The sequence below is a fragment of the Liolophura sinensis genome, chromosome 7 (assembly GCF_032854445.1).
Source record: "Liolophura sinensis isolate JHLJ2023 chromosome 7, CUHK_Ljap_v2, whole genome shotgun sequence".
Lineage (NCBI taxonomy): Eukaryota > Metazoa > Mollusca > Polyplacophora > Chitonida > Chitonidae > Liolophura > Liolophura sinensis.
In genome coordinates this window covers 24,865,561-24,877,784 of record NC_088301.1, presented here as the reverse complement: position 1 = coordinate 24,877,784, position 12,224 = coordinate 24,865,561, and the positions used below count along the sequence as shown (strand labels likewise).

Sequence of the window (12,224 nt, the reverse complement as noted above, 5' to 3'; positions counted from 1 at the left end):
CCTGTAAACGTAATGTCCCTTTTTACACAGCTTCTTGTGATGTCAACTCTACGTGTTTGTTTTCTTTTTTTGGGTGAGGTGGTGTTCTATACTTCTTTTGTTTTGGGTTAATGTTTTGTTTTTTTGTTTTTGGTTAAGTGTGATCCCTGATTTTTCCCAGTCTTGTCAAACATGGTTTATATTTCCACTAAATACAAAGGCAGATTCATCTTATAACCCAAACAAGAAAGATCTGTCTTCAATAGTTTGGAGTAACGTTTTCGTCCCCTAAGTTCTGGTTGACATGAATGTAGCAGAGGAGACAAGTGGAATAAGGGGAGATAATCTTCCGAAGGGAGGTAATTTAATTTTTTTTTTGGGCCGCGAGTGCGAAGGGCACAGGCGGTTGTTGGCCGATGTTTTGTTTATCTCTGGAAATTTAACACCTGTGTGAGGAAGTTGTCAGATGTCACGGGTGTCATTGGTGGCGAGCGTGTCAGTACCAAATGGCTGAGCAGGTAAACCGGAAAACAACCTTGTTTGGTGCTGTTTTTACCACACTCGCTGGTACACAACTCATAACACGCCGTGATGTATAGTTTAGTATATACAGCCTACATGCATACATGTGATCTCGGTAACCCGTTTGAATTGGATGCCGTTGTGCAGGGAAAGCAGGACCATGTATTAGATCATAAAGATTTAATCTTTAATTTAAGCAAACTTTATTGGGTGAGGGGAGGGGTATTAAGTTAAGGAAGAGCCATTCAGTTTATCCTGAACCACTTTTTACGTCTGTGAATACATGATCTCTGTGTAAATCTCTGTGGTGAGACTGATCTGGCTTACAAAATATCATTTCTTTGCAGTACCGGTACACACTCATTAAGCCTGCTCAGACCAGTAGACTGGGGTAGAACATGGGGGTAGAATAGACTCCTCATTTTCTAAAAGCTTTTCATCTCTGTGATGTCAGTTACCTTATTTTTACATCACATTACCACCCATCCATGTCCTGTATACCCAAGTAAAAATTTTAATGTATGTTATTTATTTGATTGGACTTTTACACCATACTAGATAGTATTTAATTTATGCAATTGCAGCCAGCATTATGGTGGGAGGAAACTGGGGAGAGTCTGGGGGAAACCCACATTCATCCACATGTTGCTGGTAACGATTGCACTGGTGAAAGGCTTCTGTGAATTGGAACCTCAGTAATTTAATGTAATAAAATTAATATATATATATATATATATATATATATATATATATGTTCATGCAGATCCAGCCTGATGAAGACACACAGAATGAGGTGGAACAGGCTATCTGTGATATCATGGAGACAGAGTCTGTCCAGTTTAAGAGAAGTTGTCCAGGTGGAATGGTCAATCAGAATGGTGTCTACCAGACGGACAAGGGTGATGTGTTTGTCAAACTGAGTGACAGACCACAGGTAAACAATTATGGTGCTGTATTTCACCTAATGGTTATTATTTTTCAAGTGCCACATTGTACTTAATTCCGACTGATTCTTTCACCTTATGAACAACTCTGAAAGCTCTTTGAGAGGCATATAGAAGTTGACAGAGCAACAACACAAAGTTTCTGTATGGATAACAGCTTCTGATTTATTTTTTGCGGCATATTCGATGTACATCGTTAGCTTTGTGACATGCTTTATATCATTGTTAGAATGTACATCGAAATGTTGCAAGAAATAAATCAGAAGTTGTCATCCATAAAGAAACTGTGTTGCTTACAAAAGTGTCATTTTATGCTTTTGAAAGAGCATTTTTTATATCAAATTTTAAGTGTGACGAAGTAATCACACTCTATGTTTAATTCCCTAATTATGCCTATAGTGGCACATACAAAGTAACCACGGTCAAAATTCTTAAATATATTTCGTTATTTATTTGATTGTGGTTTAACTCAATACTCAAAATTTTTCGCTTATATTATGAGAGTGAGATACATACGCGAGTAGGGGACACTGGAGTGCCCGGCTTAAACCACTGAACTGGAGTGCCCGGCATAAACCACTGAACTGGAGTGCCCTGCATAAACCACTGAACTGGAGCACTCGGCATAAACCACTGAACTGGAGTGCCCGGCATAAACCACTGAACTGGAGTGCTCGGCATAAACCACTGAACTGGAGTGCCCGGCATAAATCACTGAACTGGAGTGCTCGGCATAAACCACTGAACTGGAGTGCTCGGCATAAACCACTGAACTGGAGTGCCCGGCATAAACCACTGAACTGGAGTGCCCGGCGTATACAACTGATCTTTGCAAGTTTCTGACAAACTTTCCCATTATTATTTACTTAATCTGCATGAATCAGTTTGTGATCATACTAACGGAGGTTAACAAGTACATGTTATTATATGCGATGTTGGCATAATTGAATGTAAATTAATCACACACATTCTTTTTCTCCTGTCTTTCATTTTTCTATGAAGGCCAGACAGATGTTTCATGGTGAATTTGCAAGCTTAGAAGAACTGAGGAAAGCAGATATTGTAAAAGTCCCATGTCCTATTAAGGTATTGGTATATAACCTCATTATCATGCATCACCAATGTAGCATCTTATACATCAGTGGAATGAGTGAATGAATGAATGAATGAAATGAATGCTTGGGGTTTAACGTCGTACTTAGCAATTTTTCAAAAACACATTTTTTGGTGTGACTTGACCCAGGTTTGATCCGAGGTCTCCCAACTTTGCTTTACTAATTAGGCCACCGAAGCGGTACACCAATGCAATATAGGTAAGGTGCTTCACATGTTCTCTGTGTGTGCCTGGAAAATGCTTATTCATCACAAGCAGTGTTGAGGTGTAACACATCTACACGGCTGTCATCAAAAAGATCCTACATTCACTTTGGCTGCAGCCTTACATCAGGTAATTTGTTAGTTACTTGGTAAGCTGCCAGGTCCCCCTGACACCTCCCCCCCCCCCCCCCACCAGCCTTCATTACACCTTCCCTACATGTCAGTCTGAATGACATAATGAGCGTGAAATATTCTTCAGTACCTCTCCAAACATGAAATGAAATTAATAAATACATTATGTACATCACAATATTTTGTTGCATACGGGAAGGAGTTTTAATGTAAGCAGTACAGGATATTAGATTGTTTTATTCAGAAATTTTTTTCTCTTTCATGTAGGTATACATTTACAGTATGCACGATGCAAAATGATTTATTTTAAATTTTCAAGAAAAAAAATTTTTTCAATATGTTCATGTAAATTTTTATGCTAGTGCAGGTTGTTGCTTTGCCAACAAAGGGATGTGCCTTGCTGATGGAGTATTTGGAGCTAACAGCCCTTCAGGACCAGAAAAGCTTCTCCAAACTAGGCCTGAGCATCGCTCAGTAAGTATCTATATATTTATTTGTTTGATTGGCGTTTTATGGCGTATTCAAGAATATTTCACTTATACAGCGGCGGCCAGCATTATAGTGGGAGGAAAACCTATGATCATCCGCAGGTTGCTGACAGACCTTCCCACGTACAACTGGAGAGGAAGCCAGCAGGAGCTGGACTTGAACTCGCAGTGACCTCATTAGTGAGAAGCCCTCCTGGGTCATTACGCTGCGCTGGCCTGTTAACCAGCTTGGCCCAGTATGTATATATAGGTACATTGTTATTGAAATTGTAACCAAATGGCTTTACTGATTGTGACAAATACCTGAAATGTCCACCCACACCATAATCAACTCACCCTATTTCTTCTAATTTTGGGGACACTTGGTCTGCTCATATTAGCCAATATATATGTAATTGTAGCAAGAATATTAAGATGTCTTCATTCTCTAAGACATGAATACTACCTAGATATTTTGTAATGTGTATTGTATAATTTTGTATTAAATAATAACCTGGTCTGCATGCCTGACCTATGATCAAAGGTAAATGTCACTGTGAGTTCGTCCAGCTCATGCTGGCTTTCTCTCCGGCTGTACATGGGAAGGCCTTCCAGCAACCTGTGGATGGTCGTGGGTTTCCCCCTGGGCTCTGCCTGGTTTCCTCCCACCATAATGTTAGCCGCCTTCCTATAAGTGAAATATTCTTGAGTACGGTGTACAACACAAATCAAATAAATTTATTTATTTATTTATTTGATTGGTGTTTTACGCCGTACTCAAGAATATTTCACTTATACGACAGCGGTCAGCATTATGGTGGGTGGAAACCGGGCAGAGCCCGGGGGAAACCCACGACCATCCGCAGGTTGCTGGCAGACCTTCCAACTTACGGCCGGAGAGGAAGCCAGCATAAGCTGGACTTGAACTCACAGCGACCGCATTGGTGAGAGGCTTCTGGGTCATTACGCTGTGCTAGCGCGCTAACCGACTGAACCACGGAGGCCCCCCAATTAAATAAATAAACCAAAGGTAAAACTTCACCCATGGCTAAAAATACTCATTTTTGGAGAGTTGAGATTAGAAAAGTGGTTTGAGGTTTGTTTGTGAGGTAGGATGATATCTGACTAGAAAATTCAAGTTTCACAGCCTAAAAAAATATATTTTGTAACATTTATTTTCTCTTGAAATACACTTTTACGCCATTTTCTGTACATTTTCAGGTTATAGTTTCAATAATTATTCAGTAGGTCTTGAAAACACTGTATAAAGAGTATCTCATTGTACATATCTCAAGGCCTAATGAGATGCCTATCTAGCTATTCGTAACAAATCCAGACTTTATAAAGTGATTTTTTATTAGCTCTTTTGTGATGACCGCAGATTGATGTTCTTTTTTCGGGGATATTTGTCATTTTACGCTCTCTGTTCCTGGTCTGTTGTGACTGTAAACGATGGACAAGATTTGTGTAGAAGTTTATGATGTCTAGGGTGTAGAGTTTTGAAGGCCACTTGTCTTCCATCAATATGGTGTGAATATTTGTATGACATGTCCATCGGTAAATTGTCAAAGGTTCAGTGGTTAATTACCCTGGGCAATCCATTTGCTTTCGACCATAAACCTCACCTCTCCATCATGTAAGTGAACCGTCAGTTAAATAAAAATCAATAAATCATGTTTGTTAATGTTAATGTTTTTAGGTGTTAGTCTGTCAGCATCTCTGTTGTAGATTACATTTGGCCAATGAAAAACGTGGGAGAAAAGGGGAGGCAACTGAAGGTAGTATACATCACCAGACAGCAGGAGTAGGGCTGTATGTGGACAAGTTTGGGTTTGACATTGTGACCAGCAATGGGTTTATTCTGCAAGACACAACATGGACAGATAACTGGCTGGTACATTTCCTAATTAAGTTTCAACAATATGTCCATGAATATGCATGTATTAACTTTCGTCCTCATATAGCTTAAACATTTTTCACATCAGCACCAGCCATTTGTGTCCTCACCAGCTGGGTTTCGACTTTTCATTCAGGGTTTTATCAGATATCTGGCACTCCACCAAAAAAATCTGAGCTCTGGCACGGGAGTGGAAATTTCTTGAGTAAGACATTAAAGATACACCTATCAAGTAAATAAATAAATAAATATAAAAACATGCAAATTACTTATCGGGTCTGCTATTGAAATGTCATAATGGGACAAAGGTTAATAAACTTGGCACTGCCTGGCCAACTGTTTTATAAATGAATGCAGCACTATCCAAAGCCCAATTAAGCCCCAAGGTGATGTGTTCAAATCCAGCTCATGCAGATTTTGTTCCAGTTGAATGTTCAAGGACAAGATTTAACCTATCTGACTGTGGGCGTAATACCCTCATGTAATAGTAATTGATTAAAGCGTTATCATGAGTTTATTATATTAAGTTTATTTATGTCTACATTTGAATATACTGTGATCAGATAGTCAAGACTGATTAACTGTTTTTGCAACATTTATTTTATAACAAGTTAGGTTCATATATGTGTACATTAAATGCTATGCTATGTCCCTTAAGAGAATGAATCTGGAGTACAGCACAAAACATCAAGTAAATAAATAAATATGTAAATAGATAAAAAGGTAAGTACATGTAAGTGTAATTCAGATTTGTTCTCCTGTTTCTCTTTCAGGATTATTGGGCACGTAAGATGCAAACACAGATATCTCTGTTAGAATCAAATGTATGTATTAAAAAAAGTGTGTTCAATTTTGTTCATATAAAATTTTTGACGTCATGGCATAATAACCTCCCAAACAGAAATGGTTTTATTAATTTGACTGTTGTATAACACTCCTTTGTTAATTACCTGACATCCTCACAACGTAAAGCCACAGTCAAATTAGAACGACTCAAAGATAATGTCATTTCAGGTCAAGAGGACAAACTGTTCCCTATCTGACCTATTTGTTTGTTTGAGCTTGGTCGTTTGGCTTAGCTCAGCATCCCGTTCAACATTTAAAGTTAAAGGTGATCATTTTAGGTGGCTTGTACAGATGGAGATTATGTCATACCCCAAGCATCCAATATCAGTTAAAGCAGTGTTAAGGTAAATGTTAAGGATGGTATCTCAAAACGTATAGCAGGTATTGAGCTCAGATTTTGCATACATCTAAAGCTCTATGACATGAAGTGGGTGTTTCCATCATTGATGTTAATTACCATCATTCACAAAATTCATGATTGTCTCTTTTTGTGTGGTGGAATCCAAGTTACAGTAAATGATAAAGTACTGATGATTTGCATTAATGTGTCTCCTACAAGTGAGCTCTTGGGCAGCCTTTGCTACCAATTCTGTTTTGGCTTTTATCCATGCCATAAGTTTTCTTCACTGCACCACCATATTTGTGAAAACTCCATGTATAAAACAGTGGCTTATCTGTGGCTTTAAATCAGGAGCTTTGTGAGGTATTTGGCAAGGGACAGTGATTAACTTCTGGCACTCTGGTTTGCTTTGCTTACTCTGATTTGCTCTGCCTACTCTGGTTTGCTCTGCCTACTCTGTTTTGCTCTGCCTATTCTAGTTTCCCATGCCTGCTCTTGTTTGCTTTACCTACTCTGGTTTGTTCTGCCTACTCTGGTTTGCCATGCCTACTCTTATTTGCTCTACCTACACTCGTTTGTTCTGCCTACTCTGGTTTGCCCTGCATACTCTGGTTTGTTCTGCCTACTCTGGTTTGCCCTGCCTACTCTAGTTTGCTCTACCTACACTGCTTTGCTTTGCCTACTCTGGTTTCATTTGCCTACTTTGGTTTCCTCTGGTCTCCTCCATCCACTTCTCAAAAAGTACAGCTCTCAATGTATTGAGCTCTGGTTAAAGTAAATGTTAAAGAAATTAATGTATTGAGCTGAAGGCAGCCTTAATTGCTACCAAATCTGTTATATTTTTTATAACTGAAAGTTCTTTTCAGTGCACTACGTAAGTATTTGTGATAGCTACATGTATAAAATATTGGCATTCCGGTTTCTTTCGCCCACTTTTTTGTGTGATGCTCAACTTTATGCCTGTAATTTCTAATTACATGTGTAAGTATTTATTTGATTTATTTGATTGTTGTTTTACGCCGTACTCAAGAATATTTCATTTATACCACAGCGGCCAGCATTATGGTGGGTGAAAACCAGGCAGAGCCCAGGGGAAACCCATAACCATACGCAGGTTGCTGGTAGACCTTCCCACGTATGGCCGGAGAGGAAGCCAGCATGAGCTGGACTTAACAGCGGCCCGCATTGGTGAGAGGCTCCTGGGTCATTACACTGCGCTAGCACGCTAACCGACTGAGCCACGGAGGCCCCAGGTGTGAGTAAGTCAGAAACTTGTGTGTTTCAGTATGGGGAGCGAGAAGTCATTGAATTGTGGAATCATCTTCTTCCAAAATTGACAAAGTTCTTCAAGGAAGTAGAAGTGAAACCATCATTGTTACATGCAGACTTGTGGGATGAGAATCTGGGAGAAGTAAATGGGGAAGTAGGTGTGTACAACCGTTCTATCTAATACATCTATTATGATTTAGCACTGTTGGAAGAGTGTCCACTTCGGGAATGGTAGATATCTGGGTCGGGTCACCCCTAAGACCTCCTTCGTCATCATGTGACTGAAAAATTGTTAAGTATGACGTCAAACCACAAGCGCTCACTCACTCACCATCATGATTTATGTGTGTAGTTGTCACGTTGTTGTGCTTTGAAATGCTGTTCAGATTGTCATAATTACACGTGGATGTGATCAAGAAGCCATTTCGCAAAAACTGCATTTCACTATTATTGTTACTTATTTTTAATATATGCATAACTTTTCACGGCTGTTAAACAAATACTTTCTTTGTTAGTAGGTCCTAGACTGATCCCTTGATGCAAACAAAGATTTCGTTATTTTCATATATAAAATGACTGGCCCAGATAACACAGTTGGTAGAGCGTCCGCTTCAGGAGCAGTAGATCCAGGATCAATCCCGGGTCAAGTCACACCTAAGACTTTTAAAGAGGAGGTTGTAATTTCCTCGCTTGGCGTTCAGCATGAAGGGGATAGTGCAACGACTGGTTGACCCATATCAGTATAATGGCTCGGGCGGGGCGGCTTACTTGTCTGTGGTAAGTCATCTCAGTGAAGCAGCACTAGATAAAAGAGCGGTGGAAATCCGTCCTGCAACAAGGAGGTACATTACATACACCTTAAGGATTCCTTCGTCGTCATATGACTGAAAAATTGCTGAGTACGATGTTAAACCCCAAGCACTCACCCACTCATTCATGTATAAAATTATGTAAACCGTATTCTGTTGTCTTAATACAGATAATCATATCTCTGGAATATTCTCAAATAAAGTGTAAATTATCATTAAAAAATTGATAAACTTTTTACTTTTACTGTTTATTTTTTTCAATACAGTGATGTTTGACCCTGGCTGTTTCTATGGACACTCTGAATTTGACCTAGCTCTACCCAGTTTGTGTGATAACCCGTACTGGAAGGACTTCTTCTCCAGTTATCATGAAATCATCCCTAAAGCCAAGGGCTTTGAGAACAGAGCTAAGCTTTATCAGCTATATCACCATATTAACCACTGGTAAAATTTGTTGATATGTACTGCTACGTCCACCAAACAGGTCATGCATTTTATTGCTCTTTATTTGTCTGTCTGTCTGTGTTTCAGCGACTTAAAAAATTAACTTAATATTGAAGTTATGCAGGGATTTGGTTGAAACTTTATTCACAGGTTAATCCATTAAACTTTGATAGTCATACTGATCAGGAATTTGTTAGCTAATTCTTCACCATTGATAGATAGGACAGACATGCAGAGTAATGTCCCCTTGTCTGTATTGCGAGACATGCAGAGTAATGTCCCCTTGTCTATTGCAGGGAATACCTAAAGTTAGCTGTGGCAGAAGTTGGTAAACTCATGGGTGGGCTTCTAGCTTCCGTTAAATTTAATAAAATTAAATGCATGTAATTTTATGCTGATGTTATGTGACATGAGAGAGCCCACTGTTATAAAATACAATATCTGTACAGTATATAATAATGTATAAAGCTTCAAGGAATGGAGTAAATTGGAAAAGTTTGATGTAAGGCCGGTGTCTTGCAAAGCTCCATATTAAAACCTTCACTCTTTATTCTATGTATAAATGTATAAATGATTTACTGTTTATTTATAAAAAACAGTGGCAATTCTACTGACAACTTTACTGATGACACAACTATATATAGCTCCTCTGGCAATATGTCTGACACTAAGTGCAATCTTAAGCCTTAATTGCACTAAAGACTGGTGCGACAAAAACCTCATCTTCATTAATACCCAAAAATCTAAATACATGATATTGGGCTCCAGGCAACGGCTGCAGTTAATCAAACACGTTCATTTCTCTGTTATGCTTGATGGAAACAAACTCAAACGGGTCAGTAATGCTAAACTGCTTGGTATTTATATTGATGAACATCTTTCCTGGAACATACAAATCAAAAATTTGCGTAAAAAGGTTTCTAAATTGTTAGGGATTCTACAAAGGAAGAGAGCTCTTCTAACATGTCACTGTAGGGATATTTTCTATAAGTCTTATGTTCTGCCTCACTTTGATTATTGCTATTCTGTATGGGGAAACTGTTCAGCTTAACATAGGAAACGCATAGCCAAGTTACAGACAAGAGCTGCTTGTTCAGTTCTACAAGAAACCATCTGAAACAACTTTATTTTCAAGACTAAAATTCTTTGTATCATTTATTAAACATTACATAATCTCTGTCCAAACTATATTAAACAACTTTTCCCTCCAAACAAACAGTAGTACAATATTGTTCTGAGATCGGCACACCATAATATCTATCTAGCAAGGACAAATTCTATGACAGAAAGTTTGGCACATACAGGCATCAAACTATGAAACTGCCTCCCAACCCACATAAAAGAAACCCCTTCCCTATCAAGCTTTCAATCACATTACTTCAAATTACTGTTATCTGCGAACAACAACTGAAATGTACATGTATGCATGTAAGCTTTCATTAAATCAACCATCTAGATAATATCCCATCTCTCTTAACTTTACTTGTTTAGAATCTAAATGTGGTATGTTTAGGCCTAAAATTTACATGAGCATTAAGGGGTGGATAATGGTCCATCTCCCACTCACTTGGTTTGTTCTCTGTACGTGTGTATAGAGGGTTCCAGCCAACATGGGGGCAGGAAGGGGTGGGTAATAGGCCGTCTCCCACTACCCTACTTTTCCTGCTGGTTGAGACAGTTGCAGGGACAGCACTATTGTTTGTGTTGTTCCTTTTCCTATGTATAAATTTATGTAGCTTCACTTTTCATACTACACAATGCTTTATCTTGTTTTATATATATTGATGAATTTTTGTTCTGAGATCAACAAAGCATAATATCTATCTAGAAAGGACACATTACTGCGAAACTGTCAAACTTATTACTGTCAACTATGAAACTGCCCCCCAACTCACGTCAAAGGAGCGCCTGTTTCCAAAATCATGTTGAAAATATGCATAAATTTCACTGAATGTTGCTCTCTCATTTGCATGACAGTTGAGGAATTAAGGTAGATCAAATCAGCTATCTCCTGTTTTGAATATAGGTTAGCCCAAAATAACAAATATATACAAATGGTGTGGTTTTTCTACACGTAGATAAAGACATTGAGATTGTCTTCGACTTTAGAACAACATGGTGTATCAAACAGTTCACACCCTTAAACCACATGTAAAACCTACTCAAATAATAGCTGACCTGGAACTGAATTCCAGTTATCAAACATTAAAGTATTATTAAATGCGGAAAATCTGTGTTTCAGGAATCACTTTCCCCCTGGTTCTTGGGATGGTGACGAGCAGAGAGAAGACAAGTTTCTGGCAGTGACCACTTTACAGAAGCTATTGACAGTGGGATTTTGATCAAATGACTCACTGATCTGCGAATTTTAATGCAAGACGAAGGGCATGGATTGGTGCTTATACATATGTAATTCATTCATAGCTGTGAAGTTTTTTTGCAAGGAGCAGAAGATGATAAATAATCAGGGGTTAAATGGGTAAAGTGCTGATATTTGCAGAAGTTTTAGGTGCTAAAGAGGAGTAAAACTGTTATATTTGAAAACACACTCTGGTTACTTTTCCAAAAAGAGTTTCTTAACTACTAAAACTTTAAATTTAATTTTGTTTCGCCTGAAATTTTGTTCAAGGTCTGTTTTGCCTGGGTTAAATTTGCTATATTTCTTCCCACCATATTGCTATCTGCCGCTGAATAAATAAAATATTCTGGTGCACTGCATAAAACACCAATCGTGTAAATAAATAAATCAATAAAATCCTGACATTTACAATCTTACATCTTTTCTGCATGCTCTTTAAAAATTTGCTTGACATGATAGCTCTGTTCCACTATCAAATTTAACTAATGAAATTAAGAGATCAGCCCAGTTCTAGTTTATGGACATTTTATGAGCTGACTATATATCAGGATTAAATGTTATATCTGACTTGCATATTCTTGAACACTGTGTTAATGTATAAATATTTATGATAAACATTTTTGTCATTGATTGTGCTCTTAACTGCAATTATATTTGCATTAGTTTTATCCAATTTGGATTGGATGATTTGCATTACACATTTTCCAGCATTTGCTTTTATATGACATATTCATTGTTATCCAGTCAAGGCTAAGTACTTGGTGTATTTTTGCATGAAGCACTTACATTTTAAATGTCAAGTTTTTGTTTAATGTTTAATGTTTGGGGTTTTTGTGTGTGTGTGTGTTACTCTAATGTTATTATGTTTTTGTTTAATGTTTGTTTGTTTGTTTTTTTTT

At 38.0% G+C, this 12,224-nt stretch overlaps 1 protein-coding gene across 1 annotated transcript; it reads left to right on the top strand.

Moving 5' to 3' along the window:
• The first annotated feature begins 372 nt into the window (after nucleotides 1-372).
• LOC135470770 (fructosamine-3-kinase-like) lies at nucleotides 373-12,146 on the top strand. Its single transcript, XM_064749810.1, has 9 exons — nucleotides 373-497; nucleotides 1,265-1,435; nucleotides 2,448-2,531; nucleotides 3,262-3,368; nucleotides 5,090-5,255; nucleotides 6,032-6,082; nucleotides 7,730-7,871; nucleotides 8,789-8,966; nucleotides 11,209-12,146. Exons 1-9 carry the CDS (start codon nucleotides 486-488, stop codon nucleotides 11,306-11,308), a joined length of 1,011 nt encoding a protein of 336 aa, XP_064605880.1. The 5' UTR covers nucleotides 373-485; the 3' UTR covers nucleotides 11,309-12,146.
• The last annotated feature ends 78 nt before the right edge of the window (nucleotides 12,147-12,224 follow it).

Excerpts from the sequence above, each read along its gene's own strand:
- LOC135470770 (XM_064749810.1), top strand. Across the intron at positions 6,083-7,729 it reads TATCTCTGTTAGAATCAAAT|TATGGGGAGCGAGAAGTCAT; the intron begins GTATGTATTAAA and ends TGTGTGTTTCAG. Across the intron at positions 7,872-8,788 it reads AGAAGTAAATGGGGAAGTAG|TGATGTTTGACCCTGGCTGT; the intron begins GTGTGTACAACC and ends TTTTCAATACAG.